At 51.0% G+C, this 27,997-nt stretch overlaps 1 protein-coding gene across 9 annotated transcripts; it reads left to right on the top strand.

Annotated features, from left to right (window-relative positions):
- The first annotated feature begins 49 nt into the window (after positions 1-49).
- Positions 50-27,863, top strand: LOC122381668 (transketolase-like). 9 transcript variants are annotated; one of them, XM_043366106.1, is made up of 10 exons: positions 50-625; positions 891-911; positions 19,895-20,040; positions 20,826-21,250; positions 23,124-23,397; positions 23,579-23,703; positions 24,087-24,291; positions 25,149-25,390; positions 26,781-26,970; positions 27,331-27,863. In XM_043366106.1, the coding sequence occupies exons 1-10, from the start codon at positions 519-521 to the stop codon at positions 27,501-27,503; spliced, it is 1,908 nt and encodes a 635-aa protein (XP_043222041.1). In that variant the 5' UTR covers positions 50-518; the 3' UTR covers positions 27,504-27,863. The 9 variants fall into 9 exon arrangements, with proteins under 9 accessions (XP_043222041.1, XP_043222042.1, XP_043222043.1 ...); XM_043366108.1 differs by lacking the exons at positions 50-625; positions 891-911 and adding exons at positions 4,148-4,223; positions 14,564-14,715; XM_043366115.1 differs by lacking the exons at positions 50-625; positions 891-911 and adding exons at positions 4,168-4,223; positions 14,610-14,715.
- Positions 27,864-27,997: the final 134 nt, after the last annotated feature.

Raw genomic sequence — 27,997 nt, 5'->3', positions numbered from 1 at the left:
GGGGCTGAACTCACGTAAGGGTAGAGGAGGCCCTCGAGGAGGCCAAGTAGGGAGGGCCGACTGCAGGCCTGTAGGAGACATCTCGTGAAGAAGGAATGGGTCGTGGTGTGTTGCAAGCATATGGCTGACGAGATTGGAAGTGATTGGCGACCATTCAGTTTGTTTACCACAGTCGATTGACAATTGCGATTTGGTATTGCCAGAAGACCAGCCAGCAAACAATTTCGGAAACGCATCCAGTGGAATTTGTTGTATGTCTACCTAGCGGTTAAAAGGTGAAACAATCAGTTGCCACCTACGTCGATAGGTGGCACCACAAGGCAGTTCATGACCCAACTTCAAGGCCATGTGCCTTATCTGGCGCTCGCCGGCCGGCGTCTCTCGATCAGCCGCGTCCTCCGGAACAGGTGGCTGCGGAAATTACTTTCTAAATTCCTAGTCCTTTTAGTAATTGTTAAGTTCTGCGTGGTTATTTTTACACTTCGATACAAATAGCTTTTGAATTACCAACTGCAATAATGACAGAATATCACAAGCCTGAACTGAAGGTCCTTCAGGAGCTGAAGGATATCGCCCACAAGCTGAGGATCCACAGCATTGAGTCGACATCTGCGAGCAACTCAGGGTATGTAAATGGATGTCCTCTATGTTTTAGTTGCATTGAGTAATGTTGTTGCATGCTTGTCACATTGCAAGCATCACAACACATGAATCTCAATCTATTGCTTGTATCAGTATCATTAGTTGTGCATGCATCAGGATAGTGCGTGCCCACTGGTGCTACTTTGAGTTCATCTTTTGATTTCAATATTGATTTGGACTGTGAAATTGAGAGCCTGTGAGACCAAACTATTCTATTTTTTAAGTGACTTTAGCATCCTTTTTTCCAGATTGGATCCTGACCAACACATGTGAGTCCTTTTCCTCTTCCTCTCCTCACCTCATCCATGGTAAGTTGAAACATTTGTTATCCAATGTGCATGTGTCAAAGTACCTGAAACATTCTCACCTTTTTCTATGCTATATAATGTCATAGTGACATGCCAGCAATATAGTGACATGAGTGCCTGAAATAATGATGCTACATGTCGTTGGCTATGATAACCAGAAAAGTCTGGACACCCATGATCCATGTGACTGAAATTTCCTGTGTCCATGTATGCATCATGCTTCTTTGCTTTTTATGCATGAAATTCAGTGCTGTGTGGCATGTGCTATCATCAATGCTGTTTCATCTGAGAAGATAAGTAGGGCCAAGCTGTGATAAGTAGGGCCAAGCTCGATGGTCAATTCATATGTCGCCACCAGCGATATGTCTCAGGCTGGGCATTATCTCGGTATGTCTCGGCATTATCTCCACGTTTGCTAATCTCGGAAGTTTCGGCGTTCTGTGATATTCAGCGGGTTGCCGCGCGGTTGCGATCTCTCTTCAGGCGAACGCTCGTTACTCATGATCCACCCTGCAACAAAAGTTTCGATCGAGTGCGGGCCATTATTCGGCAATTTGACCTGACGCCCATGTGGAGCGTCAGACTCTAATTCGCCTACTTTCTCCGTGCGGGAGGGACGGACGGCGATTCGTGAGCCTGCCTGACCCGCCTGACCCAGAGCGGGAGCACGATCGTGCGCGGGGGGCAGGTCGCCGTCCGTTGAACGGCTTGCCTCTAAAATGTGAGCCATTTCATTGCAGCGTAGGAATAATATTAGCCGTAAGCCTAGATCAAAAGCAGCTTGTTCGATGACAGTACTATCGCAGATATTTTGCTCTTGTAACTGACCTGTTGGGGGATCGGTGACCATATGCTTGTGATGATCTCAGAGGAGAGTGAGATTCGGCTGTTGCAAAATAGGAAAAAGTCCGGTAGCACTCTATCTCCCCTTGATCTTGCCGTGCGTTTTATGTAATGACCAGCGAAATTCTTCGGAGCTTGAGGCGACGGGAAACCAACCCTTCAGCATTCAGGTCATGTGTTTGAGAAGGAATGTACCATTTGCTTATCTATTGCATTTTAATGCTGCTAAAAAGGCTAAAAAAATGAGAGGAAGCGTTATCGCGCCCCTCCCTCACCCCTCCCCAAGAGCGTAATTGTGTGCTCCGTACTTAAATCGGACTCAATGGAGCACAATGGTTGTCAATCCCAGGGCTTTGCATGCATCTTCAAGACAAGTTATGCATCTGGGCTTTTGGCATATGGTTTGTTTCCTGCAAAATTATTTTTGTATTTTTTTCCTTTAGGCTGCTCAAATTTGATGCTTTTTGAGAAGGAACCGAAATGTGACTTTGTTGTCTTCTGATGCGTTCATCGTTAGCTTGTGTTCTTCTAGCTGGTCGTGACGAATACTGTCGATCAGAAATAACCGCGAACTACCCAAATTTGGAGATAAAAGTGTAAACGTTATCACTGAGCTGAAATCAGTGAAAATTATTGAATGCAATATTTCCTAGTATCCTATCCTGCACGGCTGCTATACCGTTTCGTTACGCGGCCCGGGGGTCGAGCCGCCGGGGACAGTAGCCGTAAAAAAGCTTCCCTTCTTCACTTCATGTTTGGCACGGATTACTGACACGATCTCAATAATGCACATTGAAACAGTTGATGTGTGCTATAAATCTCGTTCCATGGTAATTGGTCATCGGCAGTGGTTTGAAAAATGGCTTCCGCCGTTCTCGGCATACTCTTACCTGCGCGCTTTCCTTCAGCGATATAAATAAAGATTTGCTTCAGTGCATGATTTTGTAGGCACGCAAGCCTTTGAAATCATGAAGATATGGAGCACAATTTGTCAATCTGCTGTCTGAAGCCAGCTGCGACTTGCTGACAGATAGATACGTTGCCGTGTTATGTCGGTATTTTCAGCTTTATGTCTTGCTGTTCCATTAACCCTTTTTTTCGAGTGTTAAAGGGACCCTCCCACCTTAACATTAGATTTGAGTTGAGATAGCCAAAATGGGGTCCCTGGCTCACAATTACCGGTTTCGGCACTCACAACATCGAGAAATGCCTTAAATCGGAAATATTGAATTTCAAAATTGCAGCATTTTGATTCAGAGGGGCTAATGCATAGGAATACCCCTCTGAATGTGTGACGTCAGCGCAGATATCTAACGATTTTTTAATGTTTGACTAAAACGTTTTGAAGCACGCGGTGGTATATGCTGCTTTGCGCGCAACAAATGCCGCACTTTCAAATAAAGTCGCTAGGAACAGCGGAGATCCCAAAAAGTAAACAAAAGTAAAAGTCTAATATCTTGAAAACCGGTGAATATTTTTCGATGAAATTTGGTAGATATTCGTTTTTGCTCTTTCTGAACCGAGCGACATCACTTTCATGCCAATTCATTAACCTTTTTGAAGGTGGGAGGGTCCCTTTAAATAAGGTTTCCCTCATTGAACTTGAAGTGTGTGAAGGTAAATATCGTTTCAACTTGCCCGATGTAACAAATTTCAATAACCCGGTTTACATAGCATATTTGACGAGGCTCTAGCTCGTTAATTTGGCGATAATTTCGATGCAGTGGTCTACAAATATTTAGAGGGGATCATTTTGTAAATTGTTAAGCACCATTGGCATCTTTTGCAACATCACGGACGGAGATATAAGCTTGCAACAAACCCTATGTAAACCGGGTTAATGTCATGGGAGTCGAATTGCAACATCATTCCTGTACTTTGTAAGTTTCTATGTCTAACGTATAAAGTCTAACTTATTGTACAATTACATTATACATATAAAGTGTAATTTAGGTACTATAAGACGTAGGCCGCTTTGGCGTTAAGCTTATTCGGCTAGTGCTATATGGAGGTTTTAGCCTGTGAGAATTACACCAAAGGAACAATTGTCAATGCTTCATGTATATTTTTTATCTAAAGTTAATCCCCCGTTAGATACCCTTGATCTTTCTGATATATTTGAATATTTTGTATATAACACCTTTCACTCCCAATAATAACTAAGGCAACGTCTCGCTATTTGGCCTGATTGGCTCGGTCCCTTTCACTCGTCAATTTCCCTCACAGTCATGAAGCATATACCACACATACGGTCTATGCGCCGTGCATTTCAACATTCAACGAGCACGTCCGGCCGACCGGCGCGCGCCCGTCTACGGTGACCGTGGTCTGACCTCTACGGCGCCCGAGGCCCCGCCCCCGGCGCTGCTCCCTCATACTAGACCGGCGCGAGCCCCCTGCCGCCTCCAGTCGTCCGCCGTCCGCGCAGCCGTGAGGGTTCGGGGTGTCCGGGGGTTGAAGATCGGGGGGGGGGGGGTACCTTTTGGGGGACCGGTGAGCGGAGACCAGTGCCCGGTGACCAGGTTTGTTCTCGACTAGTCCTCCTCCAGAACCGGCAAGTATTTCCGCCGTTATCGTGTTTAATATCGTTGTTAGTTCGGCTCTCGTTCGATTCTCCATTCGTTCATTTCTGCCTCTGCTAATCTCGGTGAAGCTATCGCTGTGGTGAGCTAATCGCTATGTCCACTGGTCTCAATGGCCAGCCAGCGGCGGTGTGTATCGCTCCCGCTGCCGACGCTTGACCTTCGCCCGCCGGCGGCTGGTAATTGATCGAAGTCTGTCTCACATTCGGTGGTGTTTGGTTTCTCTCCACTGCCAACAAGGAACCACTTTGGAACGATGCTCTTCCCTGGTTCTAGTCCGAGGCGTAGTTGTGGTATTTGTCCTGAGGTCCGGCTGAACTGGACAGTATCGATTTGTCCGAGCGCTGGGTCACCCAGCTGAGTGGAGGGGGCGGAGCGGTCGATATGGGACGCCGCTCTGTCTGACCTGCCGAGAGGAGAGCTTGGAGCGGCAACGCGGTCTGCAAGGGGTCTGCGATCATTGGGAATGAGATCAGACAGCATGCCCCGATCGATTTTAAAGTGTTCGGCTTTACATGCATGCCAATGAACTCGAGCATCTCTTTGCTCTCAAACGGCTTATTTCACTGCAATTCGAAACTGAAACCTCCAGGCGCTGACAGCTTCGTTCTTGGATTGAACAATAGCTGCATGATTTTGCATGGCTATTGCTTTTTATTTCCAAGACCTTACCGTATATTCCAGCTGCCATTTAGCCGTTGAGGTATTGCCGGGTAATTTCCCTGACGTTAAGCTACTCACCGGGCTTTGTTTGTGCCTCGCCGCGGTATTGAGACGGTCATGCCCGGTAGTTTCTCTCGCGCCTGGAAGTTCTCTGGAACGGGCCTGTCACGGCCTGTCACGTGTGTCGGTCACGGGCCGTGCCAGTCATTGGACCTGTCACCGTGTCTCGGCTTCTGGCTCAGACTGACAATACTTCGTGCCAGGGAAGCTGTATCAGGATCAGGGCTGAGCTAAGATGGTTTTGACTTGACATGGAAGGGGTTTTGTCAGAATATGTACTGTGATTACAGTGACCTCGAAAGGTCAAAAGTTGACCTTAGATCACGTGACCTAAGGTCAACTTTTGACCTTTCGACCTTTCGAGGTCAACATACATATGTTTCGATGCGGATCGACGAGGGGATCACGATGGTGCTATTAGTTGGTTCCTAGCTGGGATACCTTGAAAGTTATTCGAGAAAAACTTCATATATATGTATAGTGCCGCTATTTTGACTTCCTTTTAGCTCCTGTGACGTCATCTTTCACCTGACCTGAAAATGACCTCAGTAAAAATTATAGACCTTATCCGTGTGTACCCTTTACCGCTTACCGCTTGTCGCTATCTTTCTTTATTCTCGAGATCTCGCTGTCGCTCCCGCTCGTAATAATGGACAGGTCATAAAAATGACCTGACCTGAGGTCAACGCAGGGCGATAACCACTTTTTTTTATTATCGCATATGAATGACGATTGATAAGGCTTTAATCGTCATCAGACAAAATTGCAACTTTTAGTGGGGAAAATATCAAGGTCACTCTTCGAAAAATAGGACAAAAGGTCACGTGATCAAAATTTTCAAAAATTGAAAATCCGAGATAGCCAAAATGTTTGTTGGTTGATTGTGAGTTGAACCATATAAAGTTTTTATCGTAAAAAACCAATAGTTTCTGAGTTTTAGGCCGCCAAACATAGGGCTGCAGCGCGAACTCCAGGAATTGCCCGAGGCTATATCTCGGAAGCCGTTGTTCGAAGAAAAAAATCCTTGCCACAGCTGGCTTCCCCGCCCATTACAACCCCTTACACCAGTTTTCAACGAAGAATAAAATATGAGGGTGCAAATTTAATTTTTTATTTGTCGATTTGTCGAACGCCCCAGTATTCCTTGGAATTGCTAAACTTCATTCTTCATCAGTCTCGCTCCCATAATTCTCTCTAGAAACCTTCGTTCTAATCGTTACCCTCTCGCGCTATCTGGCCCAGTATCTGCCTGTCACCTGCTCTGACCACCTCACTCACCAGCTCCAGTCGCCGCCGGCGGTCCGCCCAGGCGACTCATGGCAGCCACTTGTTCGTATCGGGACATCAGGGGCCGTAGTTTGCTCTCGCCGTCATCCTACGTGGCTGCGCCGTGACTGGTCTGCGCGCCACCTGTCTGTGCTCGAACGGACGGACGAAGGGCGAGCGGGGCACTGCGACCTACGGCTGTTGGCTTATCAGTTACCAACTCTGATGGTCATTTGACGATATTTGTTACCATTGTCAGGAGTTTGGCGAGCTCGTTTGTTTTACCTGGTAGTCATTTTCTGTCGTTTTTTTTTTACCACCTTTTCAAGCTGTGTGCATGATGTTGGCTGCTGACTGGCCAGTCATTCTGACTAGCCATCTTCATTGGTGATTCTATCGAGCATCTTATCTCGTCCACTCTACCGGTGACTGCCATACCTGCCCGGTCCATCCACACTCCGCTGACCACGTGGTTCCACACAGCGGGCGTGACCTGCTCTCCGCGGGTCGGAGCAGCTCGCTCTCTCTGTGACCGCTATGTGGAGCGGCTGAGACTGGTGGGTGTGGCAGGAACGGTCCAGGGGTCGGCAGACTGTCAGAGTAGGCTGGACTTATTTGTGGGTACAGGGGTGCTGGTGGTGCAGCGGCTGGGTTGACAGCATTATGTGCTGCTTGCGATGTAATGCACGAATGAATGAGGCATTTTGTATTTGCTGATGCGATCTGTCACACCGTGGTCCGGAAAACTAGCTATAGCTTCATTCCAGATGGTTGTACTATCGACATAAGATCGCCCTCTGCCCAGTTCCCACTCAGCCCTGTACCCATTCCAATAGGTCGATCCAGTGCCAGGAGCACTGAGCAGCAGCCCACCCCAGACAGCCGGTGTCTGGCGACACGGTGTCCCGCCGGTCCCTCGCCGGACCGCCGGTGTTTTGTGGCCGTGTCGGCTCGGCTGACCGGATGGCTCGACTCGTCTGGTCGGGGGTCGTCCTGCCGCTACTTCCGGCCCTGCTATCAACGTCCGCTGGCGTCCCCGGCAGTATACATTTCACAAGCTGATGTCCACTCCGCAGTCCACCTTATCAGCCTTCGGGCGTCCACCGCTGACTGTCCACCGCCCGCCGTCCACCGCACACAGTCAATCGCTCGGTGTACCCAGCGGTTCCATGACAACTGAACCAGTGACAACTGAACCAGGACAACTGAACCAGTGACAGCTGAACCAGTGACAATTGAACCAGTGACAGCTGAACCAGGGACAACTGAACCAGTGACAACTGAACCAGGGACAACTGAACCAGGGACAACTGAACCAGTGACAACTGAACCAGGGACAACTGAAACAGTGACAACTGAACCAGTGGACAACTGAACCAGTGGACAACTGAACCAGTAGACAACTGAACCAGTGACAACTGAACCAGTGACAACTGAACCAGTGACAACTGAACCAGTGACAACTGAACCAGTGACAACTGAACCAGTGACAACTGAGCCAGTGGACAACTGAACCAGTAGACAACTGAACAAGTGACAACTGAACCAGTGGAATACTGAACCAGTGGACAACTGAACCAGTGGACAACTGAACCAGTAGACAACTGAACCAGTGACAACTGAACCAGTGACAACTGAACCAGTGACAACTGAACCAGTGACAACTGAACCAGTGACAACTGAACCAGTGACAACTGAACCAGTGACAACTGAACCAGTGACAACTGAACCAGAGACATTTGAACCATTGACAGTTGAACCAGTCACAACTGAACCAGTAGCCCAGCCAGCAATTTTACTCCGGGCCCAAGCAGGCTGAAGTGAGGCTTGCCCGAGATTTTTAGCCGGGCGAAAGTCGGCTAGCGCTTGGGCTAAAGCCAGCTAGCGTTTGGGCAGTCGGCGTATGACTCAAAAACGCCGACTAAAGCCAATGCTCTGCCGGAGGTATGCGCGCTCGGCGAGCTCAGGACAGCCGTAGTTACGCCCTAGCTGTGCGACGTTTGGCGCAAGCCCGATGTAAGCCCGAGCAGTCAATCCATTTATATACCGGAGATTCCTCTGGGCCCAAGCGGGCTGAACTCTGCCAAGCCCACGTTACATGCCCTGTCTGTCACGAGTTACGCCATCAAAGTGAATATTATTTATACGTTGCTAACTATTCGGGCGTCCCAGGTGGGCGTAACGGTCAGTTCGCGACCACCAGGCTCTGTCAGCCATCGTACGGCTCTCGGACGGTCACTGACACAGATCAATTGGCAGACCGGCAGATTGGTACAGTCCGTCCGTCCAGCCACGCGCTACCTTATACCTATACAGCGCAGTACGACATTAGAATTGTTTTTGGTTCAGCTGTCCACTGGCTCAGTTGTCCACTGGTTCAGTTGTCCACTGGTTCAGTTGTCCACTGGTTCAGTTGTCCACTGGTTCAGTTGTCCACTGGTTCAGTTGTCCACTGGTTCAGTTGTTTGCTGGTTCAATCGTCACTGGTTCAGTTGTCCACTGGCTCAGTTGTCCACTGGTTCAGTTGTCACTGGTTCAGTTGTCCACTGGTTCAGTTGTCACTGGTTCAGTTGTCACTGGTTCAGTTGTCACTGGTTCAGTTGTCTACTGGTTCAGTTGTCTACTGGTTCAGTTGTCTACTGGTTCAGTTGTCCACTGGTTCAGTTGTCACTGGTTCAGTTGTCACTGGCTCAGTTGTCACTGGCTCAGTTGTCACTGGTTCAGTTGTCACTGGTTCAGTTGTCACTGGTTCAGTTGTCTACTGGTTCAGTTGTCCACTGGTTCAGTTGTCATACTGGTTCAGTTGTCACTGGTTCAGTTATCACTGGTTCAGTTGCCGCTGGTTCAGTTGTCACTGGTTCAGTTGTCGCTGGTTCAGTTGTCACTGGTTCAGTTGTCACTGGTTCAGTTGTCACTGGTTCAGTTGTCGCTGGTTCAGTTGTCACTGGTTCAGTTGTCCCTGGTTCAGTTTTCCTGGTTCAGTTGTCCCTGGTTCAGTTGTCACTGGTTCAGTTGTCTGCCTACCGTACCCAGCACACAACACACCCGTCCTCTCCACCATTATCACAATCACCTCCCATTGTCCGGCGTCCAATGTCACAGACCTTCAGTCTCTACCGTCTACCGTCGGTCTCCCGTTTCCGGTGCCCCTGCCCCACCCCTCGTCGTGCTCCGAACTTCCTGAGTAGATATTCTATCTGGTAGGCAGACAACTGAACCAGTGACAACTGAACCAGGGACAACTGAACCAGTAAAACTGAACCAGGGACAACTGAACCAGTGACAACTGAGCCAGTGACAACTGAACCAGCGACAACTGAACCAGTGACAACTGAACCAGCGACAACTGAACCAGTGACAAGTGAGCCAGTGACAACTGAACCAGGGACAACTGAACCAGTGGACAACTGAACCAGTGGACAACTGAACCAGTAGACAACTGAACCAGTAGACAACTGAACCAGTGACAACTGAACCAGTGACAACTGAACCAGTGACAACTGAACCAGTTACAACTGAACCAGTGACAACTTAACCAGTATGACAACTGAACCAGTGACAACTGAACCAGTGACAACTGAACCAGTGACAACTGAGCCAGTGGACAACTGAACCAGTGACAACTGAACCAGTGGACAACTGAACCAGTGACAACTGAACCAGTGACAACTGAACCAGTGACAACTGAACCAGTGACAACTGAACCAGTGACAACTGAACCAGTGACAACTGAACCAGTGACAACTGAACCAGTGACAACTGAACCAGTATGGCAACTGAACCAGTGGACGACTGAACCAGTGGACAACTAATGTCGTACTGCGCTGTATAGGTATAAGCAAGGCAGCGCGTGGCTGGACGGACGGTCTGTGCCAATCTGCCGGTCTGCCAATTGATCTGTGTCCGATCTATTAGAGTGTCCGTCCGAGAGCCTTACGACGGCTGACAGGGCTGACAGAGCCTGGTGATCGCGAACTGGTATGGTAACTGTTACGCCCACCTGGGACGCCCGAATAGTTAGCAACGTATAAATAATATTCACTTTGATGGCCTCACTCGGGACAGACAGGGCACGCAACGTGGGCTTGGCAGAGTTCAGCCCGCCTGGGCCCAGAGGAATCTCCGGCATATAAATGGATTCGCTGTTCGGGCTTACATCGGGCTTACGCCAAACGTCGCACAACTAGGGCTAAACAACGGCTGTCCTGAGCTCGCCGAGAGGGCATATACCTACGGCAGAGCATGGGCTTTAGTCGGCGTTTTTGTGTCATACGCCGACTTTAGTCTTTAGCCCAAGCGCTTGCCGACTCCAAGCGCTAGCCGACTTTAGCCCGATTAACCCGCGCCGGGCTCTGAGAGATTCCGCGCCGGGCCGCGGGGGGTGTCTGAACACCCCCCCCCCCTTCTAACTCGGCTCCTGGGCCACGTAGCGACACGCGGCAAGCGGCAATCGAAAGAACGTCAAAAATAAGGACGAAAACACTTTGGTCATTTTTTGGGTCAGGTCAAAGGTCAGGTCACCAGAGGTCACCAGAGGTAAAATGTTGACTATTTCAACATTTTGGAAATTGCCAACGGTTATCTCCGGAACCGATAGAGCTACAGCGCCGCAAAAAAGCGCATTCGATAGCCCTTTTACAGACCTTTCTGAGTAATGTTCTCAGATTTGACCTCAGGTCAACGGTTTAGCCTCCAGAGGGCAAAAACTCCAAAAATAGCCGTTTTTACGAAAAGCGTTTTTTTCGGCAATAACTTTTGACTCAAAAGAGCTATGACATTACTTTTGCCAGCATCGTGTTCCTCTCGTCGAGACGCGTCGGATGAACTATAATTTGACCTTGAAAGATCAACTTGAAAATTTGACCTCAGGTCAAGGTCATGACCTGACCGGAAAAGGTCATGCTGCATATCAGTCGATCCGCAACGTCGAGCCGAACACATCTAAGGCGTTTTCAGCGCTCTAGCACGCCTCTATCAGAAGCTATCATCGAAAAACTGTTAGATTCTGTTCGTGACCTGAGATGACCTCGGGGACATAACAAGGGGTCACAGTTGCCATTTTCTGGTTCAGTGTGTCTATTTCACCTACATCTCGATGTTTCAGAGTGTCTAGAATAGCGTTCGTGCAAAACAGACGCTTTTCAATTTTCTCCCATTGACTTATAATGGAGAGGCCGCAAAATTGACCTGACCTTAGGTCACCGATATCAAAATTCCGAGATATACATTTTATAGATAGTGCTGCTCTAATCAATCGCTGAAAGCTTTAAGGCAATCGTTCCGTCGGTGTAGCTATGGCGAGCATTCTTATTTTTTCTGAGGTGAGGTCACTTGGCGTGACCTGGTGACCTGACCTAAGGTGACCTGGGTCTGAAATTTTCACAACATGTGCGGAAAAGATGCACCGGAGCGCCGCCCGTTTTTGAGATCTGCGAAAAACCGCAAGGTTGGTGTTCAAACACCCCGGCCCGGCGCGGGTTAAAAGTCTCTGGCAAGCCGCTTTTCAGCCTGCTTAGGCCCGGAGTAAAATTGCTTGCTGGGCTACTGGTTAGTGGTTCAGTTGTCACTGGTTCAGTTGCCACTGGTTCAGTTGTCACTGGTTCAGTTCACAGTTGTCCACTGGTTCAGTTGTCCACTGGTTCAGTTGTCCACTGGTTCAGTTGTCCACTGGTTCAGTTGTCCACTGGTTCAGTTGTCCACTGGTTCAGTTGTCCACTGGTTCAGTTGTCACTGGTTCAGTTGTCACTGGTTCAGTTGTCATACTGGTTCAGTTGTCACTGGTTCAGTTGTCACTGGTTCAGTTGTCACTGGTTCAGCTGTCACTGGTTCAGCTGTCACTGGTTCAGTTGTCTACTGGTTCAGTTGTCCACTGGTTCAGTTGTCCACTGGTTCAGTTGTCCACTGGTTCAGTTGTCCACTGGTTCAGTTGTCCTTGGTTCAGTTGTCACTGGTTCAGTTGTCACTGGTTCAGTTGTCCCTGGTTCAGTTGTCACTGGTTCAGTTATCACTGGTTCAGTTATCACTGGTTCAGTTGTCCCTGGTTCAGCTGTCACTGGTTCAGTTGTCCCTGGTTCAGTTGTCACTGGTTCAGTTGTCCTGGTTCATTTGTCACTGGTTCAGTTGTCATGGAACCATTCTATCTAGGCTGACACAGATAAGGTGCTCAGTGGTCATTGCTACCGAGTACCGGGTTGCTACGATTCTACGTGCTTATTTCTGGCGATACTGTCTCTGATGATCTGAAATTATGAGGAATTTGCAGGGTCTGCCGGCTGGCTCGGGATGAGTAGCAGAGTATTGAATCGCAGATTAATGTGGTTGTAGATGATTTTTGTGTATTTCTACCTTACTGGGTGTTTAAAGGAAATAGTTCACTTTTTAACATGGGTTTTGAACTGGAATAGCAGTTCCGTAGCTTGGGCTGAGACGAGCATAAATCAGGAGCTTTTACAGCCCAACGATCACCCTAGGCAAAGATATTCTATTTCTCGTCCCGAAAAAGGTGTCTTGCGTTGAGGATGTGTGCCTTGCATATATTTCCATCCAGTATGAAAAGAGCATGGGTCCCGAAAATTCTTCAGAAACTAGAGAAATTATCTACGAGAACTCTGGAGAAATTCTCGTACTGATCAATTAGGACATTCAGGGGAACATTATCAGATCGAGCAGATTGCCCAAATGCCGGTGGCTGCGATAATTTCTCTGTTTCTGAAGAATTTTCGGGACCCATGCTCTTTTCATACTGGATCGCTTGTGCCTTACAGAAACTGAAGAGTTCTTCCTATATCAAAATATAGAAAAAAAATATTTTGTTATAAAAAGGTTTTATTTTCTTTGCTGATTATTTTGAACATAAAAAAATAATAAATCGTTGCAAAAAAAAAATAATTTCGTGAAAGTGAACTATTTCCTTTAAGTGATTCGAGAAAATGTGTCGCTCCCTTTCGCTTCGTTCATTATTTCAGCCATTTCAGGCTCGGATTTCGGCAGCAATGAAAGTAAAGTGGCTGTATTTGCTCCTTGTTTTCTGTTGTGAAAGAAGTCTGTATCCTGGGAATGTTTTTGTTCTGTTGTTTTTTTTTTTTTGCTCCTTCCGCAGTGAATCGTACTTTCGCTCTGATTCCGTTACAACGGTGGCTTTGTATTCATTCCATCCGGTATCACTATTGTCATTTTGCCATAGAACGTCCACGTTTCTAACTTGGGTTTCATCACGCAGCAGCGCTGTGACCGTTAGACGTGGTGACATCGTGGTTTCTCAGACTGTAGCCAAATGTTTCTCATCGTCGATTTCCATCAATGTTCTGAGCCGCTCTATTACAATCGAGCTGTTTTGGTCTGTTCAATTCGACTCGTCATTAGTTTCTCATGTTCGCCGAAGTCGTGTTTCATCGTTTTATTCATACGGACGCGGATATTGTGCGTGCGTCTCGCTCCACGTAACTTTTGTTCGTCGTTGATCCAGACGTCAGCTGTCCGCTCCGACTTCCCTCCCCGCCCCGTCCCATCCATCTCACCAGCTGCCCCACCACAGCGGTGATCCAGCCGCTCTCGTCTGATCGGCCGGCCCTCGGCCTGTTCCGACTGTCACGGCACGGCCCGTTATGGTCGTGACGCAGCTGTGTCGCCGGCTAAGTGCCTCCCGTCCACTTGCGGAGCGCGCTGATGGTGGTCCCGACACGCGCCGAACAGACGTCAGAAGCTGGGACAGGTCGGCTTTCCCCTTCCCCTCTCGGTTTGATGACTCTTAGACTCGCCTTGTGAGTGGGAGATGGCACCTGGGCTTGTATTTCGCATGGCAGGAGGTGGGGGTGTGTTGAGATTGGTTCTCGCAATCCTGTAGCGACATTCCTGCTTGCGCTCTGCTGCTAATGCGCTTTCACAACCTGCTGACTGCTGAGGCTACTTCCAGCGTTTGGGTAAAATCCCTCGCCAGTCTGGTCCTCTGGGAAAATCCCACGAAGCGTCGGCGTCTTTCCTCCCCGCGTCACGGATACCTCAGAGGCGTCTCTCCAGGCAGCCGTGTGCGTCCAGCCGGAGGTGCGGCGGGTCGTGCTCCACCGGCGCTGTCTCCGTTCAGGTCACCGGGCTCCGTTAGGCACCGCGGCATGGTTGCGAGCTGGAGCGTGTCGGCCGTCCGGGCCGGGCCACGCCTCGGCTGGTAACCGTCAGTCGTATCACCGGTCCCCGCCGCGCTAGGACCCCGCCCGCACCGCGCAGAGTATCGCTAAACTGTAGCACAAAGTCACCAAGATGGCTTCGGTTGACGCCAAGACCAAGAAGGAGCTGCAGGACATCGCGCACAAGCTGCGCATCCACAGCATCAACATGACGCAGGCCTCCAACTCGGGGTAAGCTGAAGCAGCTGGTGGAAGAGTTGCCGACGATGACAGGCTCCTGATCAAGTTACCACTCCATCCTCTCCTTTGGTTCCGGAGTGTATCCTCTCCAGCGCAAGTCAGCCATCCTACATTGATCTGTTGCTGATTGCCTTTATTATCATGTCGGTGATAATCTGAATATCAATTTTTATTTGGCCGTGATCGGTGATATCCCCATGAACGATGAAAAAAGAGAGCGATGCTTAGGCCCGTCTTAGCTGTTGGCAGTCACAGCATTTTTAAAGTAAGTAAGCAGTATGGTAAGAACATGTGTAGGAAAGAACTGAAGCGATTGACAGACTTGCTTGCGAGGCAAGAGGAAAAAAGCTAGAGTGATTAAATTGACCGTCGTGAACATCACACCCTATACTAACATTAGGATAATTAAATAGACACTGGATCGCCTGATGTTGACGTGGCGCTGAGACTCGAGACGTCTCGCTTCCCAGACATGTTTTTGTGACGGTTTTTAGTGCTGACCAGCTGTGTTCAGCGAGACTTCTTTCCACAGTACTGTCGACTGTCGAGTATGACTACTCGAGCACGGTGATGTAATGCCATTCGCGTTACGTGTTGGATCGGCCGCATAACATCGTGTATGCCCGACAATTATCTGAATCCGTGCTGTTTTGGCAATTATTCGCCCGATGCGGAGGAAAACATGCAGTTTCCTATTTCCGTTCCAAGGCCGAACTCCAGGGCCTCGTCTAAGGAATTTTCACTGGGGGGGGGGGGGGGGCCAGAGACAACCTAGCCAAACCTAGGGTACCCCCAAATCCTGTTTTCTCACCGGATTTAGACCACTTATTTTTCATCACAGCCCTGACACCATGATTTTTTTTTTTTAACTAAAAAGAAAATAGTGGACGATCCGACCCATGGTTTTATATTAGTTTGTAGCCTCCTCATATTGCCCCATGAGACAGTAATAATCACACTTCTCGGTGTTGAGCGTTTGTTCGAGTGGCAGTGCCTCGTCTAAGGAATTTTCATGACGAGCCTCATGTCGATGGCCCGCACGCATAGATTTTTTTTGCGAACCACATCGGTTTCTGATGGGCCCCGCCGACTTCTGAGCGCTCGGTACCGAACTCTGAGGGCTAATTCCAGCTTCTGGACCCACGTCGGCCTCTATGATAGCCCACACTGGTTTTATATGATCCATACCAGGCTTTAAAGATCAATCTGAGTAGAGGCCGTATTTTCCCACGTAGAGCCTGTGTAATGTGTATCTACTTGGAGACTGACTACTGAGGGCTTCTCAGGTGGATTCTCCATAATCGCCGTGGATCTCCGACACAACCTTAAGGTCGTCAGAGGCTATAGTGTGAGACAATCGGGGCCCCGTGTAGTAGTGCAATTTGAGGCCCGTTGGGACCCTAAGTGACTGGGATTTGCCCTCCGGGACTCGATTTTTGTTTTTCTTTTGTTGGGTTAGGCCCTTTCGGTCTGACGAGACCATTTCAGAGCCGGAAGGATGATAGGAATTAGGGGCAGACATTGGTCTGGGCAGGCACCCCAGTGAGTCACCTGGGCTGAACCTGTCCAGTCGGACATGCCGCCCAGCCCGATGGCACTCACTGCACCCGGCTGCGGGCTAGCTCCAGTGGAGCTGTTCCCGTGTGGGTTAGAATGGCCTGTCCAGCCCGGAGCAGGGGGTTGCGGCATGGAGGAGAAGGATTTGACTGTCCTGAGGATGGAAAGCACGGCTCGGTGCCGGGACTCCATGCCGACTTCTTTAGATAACCCAGAGCTGTCAGTTCCCGTCGCCACAGGCAGACCACCAATCTGCGCCTATGTACGACCCACCCGGAACGGGAACCTGCTTCATTACGATTAGGAGCTATACTCTAGCCGCACACCGGTGACCGTCCAGCCAGAAGTTGGACGCCGCATAGTGAGGACGACGATAGGCAAAAACAACAGATTGACGCCCCGAGGACAGAAACAACAGATTAATAGGAGAATTTGATACGTTATTTGATACGTTATTTGATACGTGATTGATAGGAGAGACTAGGCAAAAAAGGAGAATTTTTTGCCGGTAGAACGTTGGACTCCTCGTGGCTCGTGGTGAGGGCACGCGTCCCGGTTATAACAGTCCGGGTTCGAAACGCGACGGAGTCGCTCGATGTTTATGAGCCTCCTGGCGAGTATAGTTGCGGTTGGTAGCAGGCCGTAGCTGCAGTCGAAGTCAGTGAGGGGACCGGCCGTGCGCGGCTTTGTGCATACGTTAAACTTTGGGCTCTAAATTCTGCCATAGATCAGGAATTGCGCGATCGGAGGGTAGAGGGCAGGGCAGGGCCAACGCAACAAGCTCTGCTTAGCGGGGGCTCTGTCCTTGTGAATCCTTCCATTCAAAAGGTTCGGACTAAATTTATAAAAAAAAGAATACCCGGGACACGGAGTTGGGCCGCCTGAAAGACGAAATGTAACGTATTGTGCTGAGCGAAAAAAAAAATGGTTCAGGTAAACAAAATAAACACTTGATAACAACCCTAGGTAATCGGGTATATCAATGTGCTCACATTGCATCCATGTGTCGTTTACGCGTTTGTTTTCATGTGGACTGACGACTCGCAATAAAAGTTCGTTTGCTCTTTCGCTATTGCCGGCCCCCCCAGTAGTGACTTTTTACCCTGACTGGGGGGGGGGGGCCAGGTTGGTAACTGCGGGGGTTTGGCCCCCCCAGTTAACATGTTAGACGAGGCCTTGCCGAACTCCGTCCTGCTGGCAGGTGTCCTCTTCCTTCCAGTTATAACTTTTGTTCCACGGTTATCCCACGCTGAGTTCGTTTGTATTGTTTGATAGATTTTACCGTCATCTGCTCTGGTTCACTTTGCTTAGTGCTCACCCTTGCCTTCAATTGGTAATACAAGTTGTCTTGTAATGGTGTGAATAACATACAGTTTTCTCGTTCTCCATTACCATTCTAGGCTGTTGCTATGCCCTTTCTGAGTAACGATTGGACTCTGACTGGCTCGAGTGGTAACTGGCTCCTCCCGTTTAGCACCACCAGACCTATTATTTGTTGACCTTCTCCGTGAACTCTGTCCTGCTGCAGTGCCTGTCCGGGCTCGCTCTATTCACGCCTGGGGTTTGGGACGACATTCTCAGCCCGCCCCGCTCCCTACACTGCCTTGGGGACCAGCACCTGTCACACTACTTCACCCTTTTTTTGCTGGAGCCCTCCTCCCAGTCATACTTGTTGGCGGGGGAGCGTTGAACTCTACCTCGATCTGATTTATCCGCACTGTCGTCTATGTCCGCCCGCCTCCCTGCACTAGCTAATACCTTTAGACAGCCAGGGGCTCTGGAAAGTCTGTCTGGCATGCGTGCTGGTCTGGTAACCGCGGCGGTGACACGCCAGGTAGCCCTGTTCTGGACCGATGGAGACGTCAGCCGCGCTGCCGTCGGCGGTGGCGGTGACGACACTCTGGGCAGAGAGACTGGTGGTGGTGTCACGCTGACTTGTCATTTAGAGAGGCGTCATGCGCTGACTGTGCCATTGCTGGTTTACCTTTCCCTCTCCTACCCGCCTTTCCGAGCCATCATGCCAGCTGAGACTGACTCAGCTTGCAGTCTTTGTGGCTTGACCTGACTGCTGAATGCTGGCCTCTACCGTACCGTGTACTCCGATCGAACGAGACCCGCCTCTCTCGTCTGCCTTTACACCGTCTCGCCCCTGCCACCAGACGGACACGCTGAGTATGAACCCATTCCACGCGGCCCGCCGTCCGCCGCCGCCCGCTGTCTCATGGTCTGTTGCCTTGACGACAGCGACCGGTCCCGTTTTTGTGACGCTCTCTCCCCTCCCCTGCCCTCTCCTCCCCTCCTTCCGTACTGCTCCGGTCGAACCAGACTATGAGCGTCCCCGTCCTGGAAACGAAACTTGTCGAAGTCAGTAAACAGTAAATCCTTGCGTCAAATCTAGACAATCTACCTTAGTGATAGAGATTGGAATCCGGAGCCATGATCCGAAGGAATGTCCTGGTAGAGCAGCTGGCTATTTGCTGCATACACATTGCACAAAATGGAATTATCGTCTCCTGTGGGTCGAATAGTAAATAGTAAAGCCAGTAAATCGTAAAACACCGTTCACGCTGTGCTGAGACTGGGACAGGCTGTGCGTGGAAATGCTCAGCTGTTGCGGTGGTGGCTGTGGTTAGTCGATAGTTGATGTGTTTGTTGTGACGTGACTGTCCGTGACTGGTGGCCTGTGGTGGTGCGTAACGCCGTGAGTTCTATTTCGTGACGGTCTGCGGTGGTCCGTGACGCCGTGTGACGATGCCGTGACGCTGTGACGTGGTTGCCTCACCGACACTATTTGTGACGCCCCTGCTCGGCGCGTTCCACTCATGATCGCCGTGATAGGGTCGGTCACTACCTACCGTGACGGAGCAGTGCTCCTGCGGTCGGCCCACGTGGTCGGCGGGCGGCGGGGGCGTGCGCCCGGTTTCCAAACGATGTGGCCGCGGTGCGGGATCCGGTCGCCGGGCCCGGCCAGTCAGCTGAGCTGTTACCGGCCTGTTGCGGTGCGGGCTCGCGCCTGGCCGGTGATCACGGTATGTCATGGTGCGCCGTTAGAACGTGTCTAATTGGCTGGTTTGCCACAGTCCAAGGATGTTTTCGTCAGATGCGAGCCATTGTAACATTTGTGAAAGCCATGGTGCAATGACTCCGTACTGTGGTGAGGGGTGTTTGTTTTGCTCTGTTTGTTCTGTTCATTGATTGTTATCAGAGTGGCAATACCATGGCTCCTGTTGAACAATCCCGCCCACTGCTGCGTGACACGAGCATACCAGTGTGTGACATTGTTATTGGTAGAGTCAGCTGTTGTTGTTTTTTTCTTTTTTTGAATACGGAATTATTTGACATCTGTTCCTTCTCTAACCCGCATATGTCCTCTTTATCTTGCCCTTGACCTTTATTCAAGCACTACATACCCTTGCGACTTCCATTTGGATTCGCTGAAGACCTTCCAAGCCCTATTCTTTCGACTTCATTTCAACTAGCCAAAAATGAAACTTCTACCGACAATTCTTGCTGTGATCCACAGTTGACATCTCTGCCGTTCGTTGATTTAACTTGACGTTCACCTGACCTGCGCCGCTGACCCCTCTGACCTCCACCTGACCTCGTTCTGCAGCCACCCGACGTCATGCGCGTCCATGGCGGAGATCATGTCGGTGCTGTTCTTCCACACGATGCGCTACAAGGTGTCGGAGCCGCGCAGTCCCCACTCGGACCGGTTCATCCTCTCCAAGGGGCACGCAGCGCCCATCCTCTACGCCGGTGAGTGGGTGGTGCCGTCAGATGAGCGGGTTGTGGAAAGGTCCGGGGTTCTAGTCTGGATGCATTTTGAGAGTGTGAGATGAACTGGGAAATCAGCTCATGAATTGCAAATTCATCTTATTTATTCTTCTTTTACAAAAGTCTGTCTTCGCCAAATTAATTAAGATCATATGCTGTCAATGCGGAGCCTTTGAACCATATCGCCTCGCGTAACACAAGCTACCACGTGCTCGTAGATGATCAATTATTGTTTCCAATGGTGTCTGTCTCGTAGAATGTTGCTCCCAAGGCCATATATCTTTCTGTGGCTACGCCTAACCGTAGCTGCACAACTGCCCCGATCATGGTCAGGGTGACCCCGGCGCTAAATTGGCCAGTTCCTCACTGAGGTCTATGAGGTTCGATTGGTCGCCCGATAGCCAGTGTGGCCGTGGTTGCGTCACGTCCCGCCGCGCCCTGCCTCTCCCCCGTCCCCCTTATCCACTTGAACTGGGTGGGGGCTACGCCGAGTCTGCAGCGTACTGACTGGGCTGACGCTGGATTTCGTCATATCGTATCTAAGGCCGTTTTTCGGAACTTTGTCGCTTTATTTATTAATTATTATTTTTGAAAACCTCAATCTTGAATGACCCAGCTCTTTCTACAGGGAAAGAGCTAGGTCCGCGTCTCCTAAGGTACCACGTCTCCTACGTTTCGTTTGTTTATCCTGGATGCTTCGCTATCAAGTGGCGGTGAAAGTTTGCCTGACTCCGACGTGTGACCTTTGGCGACCTGTCTGCCCCCAGCGTGGTCGGAGGCGGGCCTGATCCCGGCTGAGGAGCTGCTCAAGCTGCGGAAGATCGACAACGACCTGGAGGGCCACCCGACGCCGCGTCTCAACTTTGTCGACGTGGCCACCGGCAGCCTGGGCCAGGGTCTGGGCGTGGCCTGCGGCATGGCCTACGTCGGCAAACACTTCGACAAGGCCTCCTACCGCACCTACTGCTTGATCGGTGATGGCGAGAGCGCCGAGGGCTCCATCTGGGAGGCCATGAACTTCGCCGGCCACTACAAGCTGGACAACCTGGTGGCCATCTTTGACGTCAACCGGCTGGGCCAGAGTGAAGAGGCGCCGCTGCAGCACGATATGGAGACGTACCGCAAGCGGGCGGCCGCCTTCGGCTTCAACGCCATCGTCGTCGACGGGCACGACGTCGAGGAGCTGTGCAAGGTAAAGTAGGAGGGAGAGAGATGTAACGAGTGAGAGACTGTATGTTAGTGAAAGCTAGGGGAAGCTGGACAGTATCATGCTTGGCAATGAGAGAATTTAGAGAAGTTTCAGACTGGCAGGGTCCAACGAAAGTATCAGATTATGATGGAGCTGTTAGCAATTGTTACGGGCTGAGGAGCATTGCATCATATATGGACTACATAGCTGTGGTGATTCAGAATGGTTTTACGCGTGTAAAGCCATGGTAAAAAAAGAATATGTCGCGCAATAATGAACTAAGCGTTACGGTGGAATCACTGGTCGGTTGCTGTGCCGATGAGTGGCCCCTAAAACAATAAATAATACCGCGACTAATAACCCCGGGTGGCCCGACAGTCGGCCGCCCGTATCGCAGCCCTATCTGTTGCCGGGTCGGAACAGCTGTGTGCACTACGGGCCAGCTGCGGCTACCTAAATCAGGCGTCAGGCACGCAGTGGCCCGTTCTGGGTGATTTAAAATCTCTGAGCCTATAATGATGCATATCTGTGTTTGGTTCTAACCGCTTGTGCTGAATCATTGTCTGTTTTGTTTCAAATCAAAAGTCTATGTTATTTTTCATTGCTACAGCATCTCTGTTTACTAGCATTTCGTTTTGGTTATTGAGGGCCATCACCAATTATTTAGTATCTGCAAGCTGTTCCAATTTATCACGCCGATAATGCGTGAAATCGCTCACGCGGCTAATCACACTCGTTTAACCCTCGCCGGCCGAGGGGGGGGGGCGGGTGCCGCCCCCCCCATAGGGTTTTTTCGCGATAGCTCCAAACACGCTGGCGATAGAGAGCTGAAACTTGGCATACCTGACCTTTGATCCAAGCCGGATCTTTTGACACCAACCGCATTTTTGGGTCAGGTCAGGTCACTGACCTATGACGTCATAAGTGAACCTCTGCACGGTCTTCAGATGTCGCAACTTCGCAACGCCCTCACTGCCAGAGGAGATGTCACAGGGAAATGAAACTTGCAGGATCTAGTATCCATTATGAGTCCCACAACTTGTATATCTCGGATTTTTCCTAAAGGTCATATGAGGTCAGGTCATTTTCGTGACCTCACCATTATAAGTCAATGGGGAAAAATGAAAACTGCTATTCTGGCGCCGGGAACGATCTCCAACTATCTCAAGCACACAGAATCGTGATTTGATGCACTCCTTGCAAGGTTAGATGCGTCACTTTTGCAATGTTGACCTTGCGTGACGTCATTTATGACGTCATCAAGGTCATATTAGTTTTTCGTCAATAACTCTTGATCAAATTGAGCTAGCGAGTCGGGAAAGCCACCAATGGACTCAGGAAGACCTGCCGAATCGAATGATATGCGACATGACCTCTTTCGACCAACTTCGTGACCTGGGGGTGCTGACCTGACCTTGACCTGAGGTCAACACCCCAAGTTGACCTGACCCGGACAAAAAGTATATCATTCGACGCGCCTGAGCAAGACGAACACGATGCTGCCAAAATCGGCGCTCTGCGGCCGTTTTTTGCGAAGTTATTCACCAAAAACTGAACCGTACCTTGGGGCACTTGACCTGACCTCAGAGGTCACCGGTTGACCTAGGACCTTAAAATCGGGTACCAATCTCTGCGTCTCGTAACGGCGCACACGCTCGTTTTTTCCGCGACGCGCTAGCTCCACCAGGGGCGAAACGGCGAGGGGGGGGGGGGTCGTACCCGCCCCCCCCCCCCCCTCGGCCGGCGCGTATGTAGAAAACCAATAGGTCCGGCGAGGGTTAACTGCAAATTGAATCAACCAGCCACCTGCCCGTCCCGTGCCCGCCCGTGCACTGCACGCTCTAACACCAACGCCCTCCCACCCTCCCTCCCTCAGGCCTTCCACGAGGCCTCCATCACCACTGGCAAGCCGACGGCTCTGCTCTGCAAGACGTTCAAGGGCAAGCACTTCGTGCCGGAGGTGGAGGACCACCTGAACTGGCACGGCAAGCCGCTGGGCGCCGTCGCCGAGAAGACGCTGGCCCAGCTGAAGGCGTTCATCTCCAACCAGGGCAAGACGATGCTGGTGCCGCAGAAACCGCTCAAGGAGGACGCGCCCGACGTCGACATAGTTAACGTGAAGCTGAACGAGCCGCCCAGCTACAAACTCGGTAAGACGGGAGGGGAACGTGACTGTCGAAGGAATTGGGAAAGTCGAAGGGAGGTGGAACAGAGTCACTCAGCCTGTCTCGCATATTTTTTCCAACTGCTCTTCTACGGATATCCCTGCCGCTCTTCTGACCTGTCTGCTGACGGCACGGCTGGCCTCACCTATGACCGGATCTCTTCCAGGCGAGAAGGTGGCGACTCGCGCTGCGTACGGCACCGCTCTGATGAAGCTGTGCCAGAACAACCCTCGTGTCATCGGCCTCGACGGCGACACCAAGAACTCCACCTACTCGGAGAAAATCAAGAAGGTGCGGACTTTTCTATAGTTATTGGCCTTACGGATGTTACGAGTTCTTGTGATAGCTCTGAATGCTGGTTTGTCAACTGGATACAGTTCTTAGTTCTTACACTATCGACGTTACGGCATGAACTCAACCTAAGCTTGGGACGTGGCACTCATAAATGATTATGAACACCTTCCAGTAGTAAGATGGTGTCTGATGTAATACGAACGGCTCCGGTTGCCATATCATGATGCATGACATTTCCCATCAGGACGGACTACTATCCTCACTCTGCCCCAGTCCCCATTTACACTGACTTCCACCCATATTTCCCCTTCCATAGGCCGCGCTAACACTTTCCCGTTCCTACCATAAGATGCACTGACACTCCTTTCTACCATCCATAGGCGCATCCGGAGAACTACATTGAGTGCTTCATCGCCGAGCAGAACCTCGTGAGCGTGGCCATCGGCGCTGGCTGCCGTAACCGCACCATTCCGTTCGTCTCGACGTTCGCGGCGTTCTTCACCCGCGCGTTCGACCAGCTGCGTATGGGTGCCATCTCTCAGACCAACATCACCTGCGCCGGCAGCCACTGTGGCGTCAGCATCGGTCAGTGGAAGCTCAGGGAGGAAGGAGGGGAGGGGTGGCTGGGGGTGGGGTGGCGCCGGCAGTCATTGTGGCGTCAGCATCGGTCAGTGGAAGCTCAGGGAGGAAGGAGGGGAGGGGTGGCTGGGGGTGGGGTGGCGCCGGCAGTCATTGTGGCGTCAGCATCGGTCAGTGGAAGCTCAGGGAGGAAGGAGGGGAGGGGTGGCTGGGGGTGGGGTGGCGCCGGCAGTCACTGTGGCGTCAGCATCGGTCAGTGGAAGCTCAGGGAGGAAGGAGGGGAGGGGTGGCTGGGGGTGGGGTGGCGCCGGCAGTCACTGTGGCGTCAGCATCGGTCAGTGGAAGCTCAGGGAGGAAGGAGGGGATGGTTGGGACTGGGGTGGCGCCGGCAGCCACTGTGGCGTCAGCATCGGTCAGTGGAAGCGCAGGGAGGAAGGGAGGGTCATGGGGGGGGGGCGCCGGCAGTCACTGTGGCGTCAGCATCGGTCTGTGGAAGCGCTGGGAGGAAGGGAGGGGTGGCTGGGAGTGGTGGGCTCAACTCTGAGCGAGGGGCTGGTTTCGAGTTCAGGTGTGATATTTGACTGGTTTGGTTTCAGGTGGGATGCTTGGCGGCGTATTTGACTATGATTTCTTTGACGTTCGGGATGTAAATGGTACCCTGGCTGTTTTTGTGATACCTGATGATTTTCTAGAAATTGAATCATGTAAATGTAAGACTTACGGTAAAACGAACTGTAAGCATAGTTATCAGATCGTCCATCGCTATTGATAAAACGAGTCACCGTTTGTTCCCTTGAAACGACTCGCAGCAGCTGCCCCGTTCCACTGTTATCCCTCTGAACCCCCCCCTCTCTCCTCTCCAGGCGAGGACGGTCCGAGCCAGATGGCGCTCGAGGACCTGGCCATGTTCCGCGCCATTCCCGGCTCCACCGTATTCTACCCGAGCGACGCCGTGAGCTGTGAGCGCGCCTGCGAGCTGGCCGCCACTTGTCCGGGCATCTGTTTCATCCGCACCTCTCGGCCGGCCACCCCGGTCATCTACGAAAACGGCGAGAGCATGCAGATCGGCCAGGCCAAGGTGGTCAAACAGTCCGGCAACGACCAGGTGAGACACTAATCGCGGGTGGGGGGGGGGGGGGGGGGGGGAGGGCAAGGAAGGGGGATGCGGGCTGTATGGGGTCTAGGCTGGGACTGGGCAATTATCGGAAGGTATTACTCAACATGCTAAGAAGAAAGAAATACGTTAAGTTAAGATAGGCTGTTAATGTGGATTTAGTAAATCAATCGAAATTATTCACTGAGGTAGTAACTCTGGGCGTATAATTAAAAAAGTGCCTTTTGATGTGATGCACATCTTGGAAATTGTATTCAACATGCCAACATGCCCAATCACAGCTGTATTCAGCAATGTAATCACAGCTTGCCATATCTGAGCGGCGTGTAACCCCATTGGCCGGCTGTAGTCCGCTCACAGACGTGTCTCTGACATTACTGACTGAACAGGCAGCCCCGCGGCCCGGTCTGGGGTCCATCTGACCGCCAATCACACAGCCATGGCTGACCGCTGGCCCTGCCTAGTGGGGTCCGGCCGAACTCTGAGTAGGTGCCGGCTCTGGCCGTGCCTGCTGTGTGTGTGTGCGTGTTCTTTTGTTCTGATTTAGTGTTTGGCAGCTAGACGACAGGCGTGCAGCTGCTGTGAGCTGATGATACTGACTGGTTTGCCCTAACACGCGTGGACGGCTGACGAGTGATGTGAAGCGTTTCCCGTATGTACGACTACTCATACCCAATGACCACCGCCAGCATAGTTGTCGAGGACATGAGGTTGACAGTGCATTGCTCACGAATAGGGCCGATTTAGAACCAAACTAACTCGACGCTATGATCTACCGCATGCATATTCGTTGAAGAATTCAGTGAATGTGAATTGGAATCCTCATTCCCCCAGATTGTGCTTGAAAAGTTATTGCAAGTTTTATACCCAGCCTGTCTGGCTTTTAGCCTACTACCAAACTAGAGCTGGACTTCGAGCCAAAGCTGCTCATACTAACAAATGATATGCTGATATGCGACATTTTGATCAGTGATATGTCTTATTCTGCATTTGTGCACGATTTTGAATGAACCTTGGAAGGGCAGTGAATGTGTAAAATGCAATTCCCATCCAGTATTTTAATCTGAAAACTACATCAAAACAGCAGCGCTGTTAAAAATTATTGCTACCACTTTATCAATGCTCTTGATGGTAGTTGTTACTATACTTACATTGTACTGTAAGGTCACATTGTATTGTAACCTTCCCATGTAACCACTTAGATCACGGAAATTCTTACCCTAAGCTAAAAATTTCTAGTATCAATCCTTACCCCCTCCCCCACGGCCCACGGGTAATGTTCATCATCTCAAACCAGAGCTTCATATGAGAGTTATCGGACCTTCCCTGTTTCATTCTCCCTGTGACACCCCGCTGACTCCCCCCCCCCCCCCCCCCACAGGTGCTGGTGATCGGTGCCGGCATCACGCTGCACAATGCACTGACGGCCGCCGAGCACCTGGCCGGTATCGGTGTGCACGTGCGCGTGCTGGACCCGTTCACTGTGAAGCCGCTCGACGTGGCCACTATCCGTGATAACGCCAAACAGTGCGGCGGACGTGTGCTCACCGTGGAGGATCACTACCCGGCTGGTGAGAGGGGGGGGGGGAGGGGGAGACAGGGGGACGAGAGAGGGGCTAGGGAGGATGGAAGGCTGGGGAAGGGAGTTGAGAGGGAGGGAGGGGGAGGGATGAAAGGAAGTACAGACTGATGGAGAATAGGGAAGTTCAAGTGACTAAAGGCAGTAAATGCTCGAGGTTGTCGCGCACTGTGAAAGTGAAGCGCACGGTGAGGTCGGCAGTAGATGGCAGGGGTCAATCCAGTTTCGTGATATCTTAAGTCATAGAGGATGTTAGCATTGTTTTACTCACGTGACCTATAAGTGTGACACGTTGTAACCTCGGGCGATAAGTGGCTTCCTCAAGTTGCTCACCTCCGTCCCCATTCGCCAGGTGGTCTGGGCGAGGCAGTCTGTTCCGCGCTCTCCCAGGAGCGCAACATCATCGTCAAGAAGCTGAACGTGGAGAAGGTGCCGCGCTCCGGACCCCCGGATGCCCTCATGGACATGTTCGGCATCTCCTCCTCCTGCATCGTCAAGGGCGTACAGGACCTAGTGAAGCTGTAAGCTGAGCCCACCCGTGCTCGACGGGCGAGACACTGCCGCTCCGCCTGGTGGAGGCCTGTCTATTAGTAGTTCGGCGTCGGCACGCCAGGCGGCGCTGCTGCGGCGGCGGCCGCCGGCTCGACTCGCATTCCGACGGCTTTGTTCCACGCGCAAACTTCCCAACATTCCTGTTAGTCCTCGTGTGATACGCTGCATTTCCCGCTCGGAGATTGTTATGTTTCGTAGGTTTTATTTCTGAATGCTTTTTCGGGACAGGAGCTTGTATCATGAAGAAATGAGATGTATGTGCCGCTCTCAGCGGCTCGTTAAATGTTGGCAGATGTATTTTGGCCTCCGTCAATACACCACTTGACACTATAAGCTGACTAGCTCTGGATGCTCTCTGTATGTGGATTAGTGAAATGCTGTATGTAGCGGAAGAATGAAGCAGAAATAAGGTTGAAAAAAATGGACCACAGGTAGCGCTTCAGCCGAGGTAGCTACTGCTCCAGGTA

Source organism: Amphibalanus amphitrite, unplaced genomic scaffold, assembly GCF_019059575.1.
Source record: "Amphibalanus amphitrite isolate SeventyFive unplaced genomic scaffold, NRLGWU_Aamphi_draft 000124F_arrow, whole genome shotgun sequence".
In the NCBI taxonomy this organism is placed as follows: Eukaryota; Metazoa; Arthropoda; class Thecostraca; order Balanomorpha; family Balanidae; genus Amphibalanus; species Amphibalanus amphitrite.
This window is presented reverse-complemented; position numbering and strand designations above follow the sequence as displayed.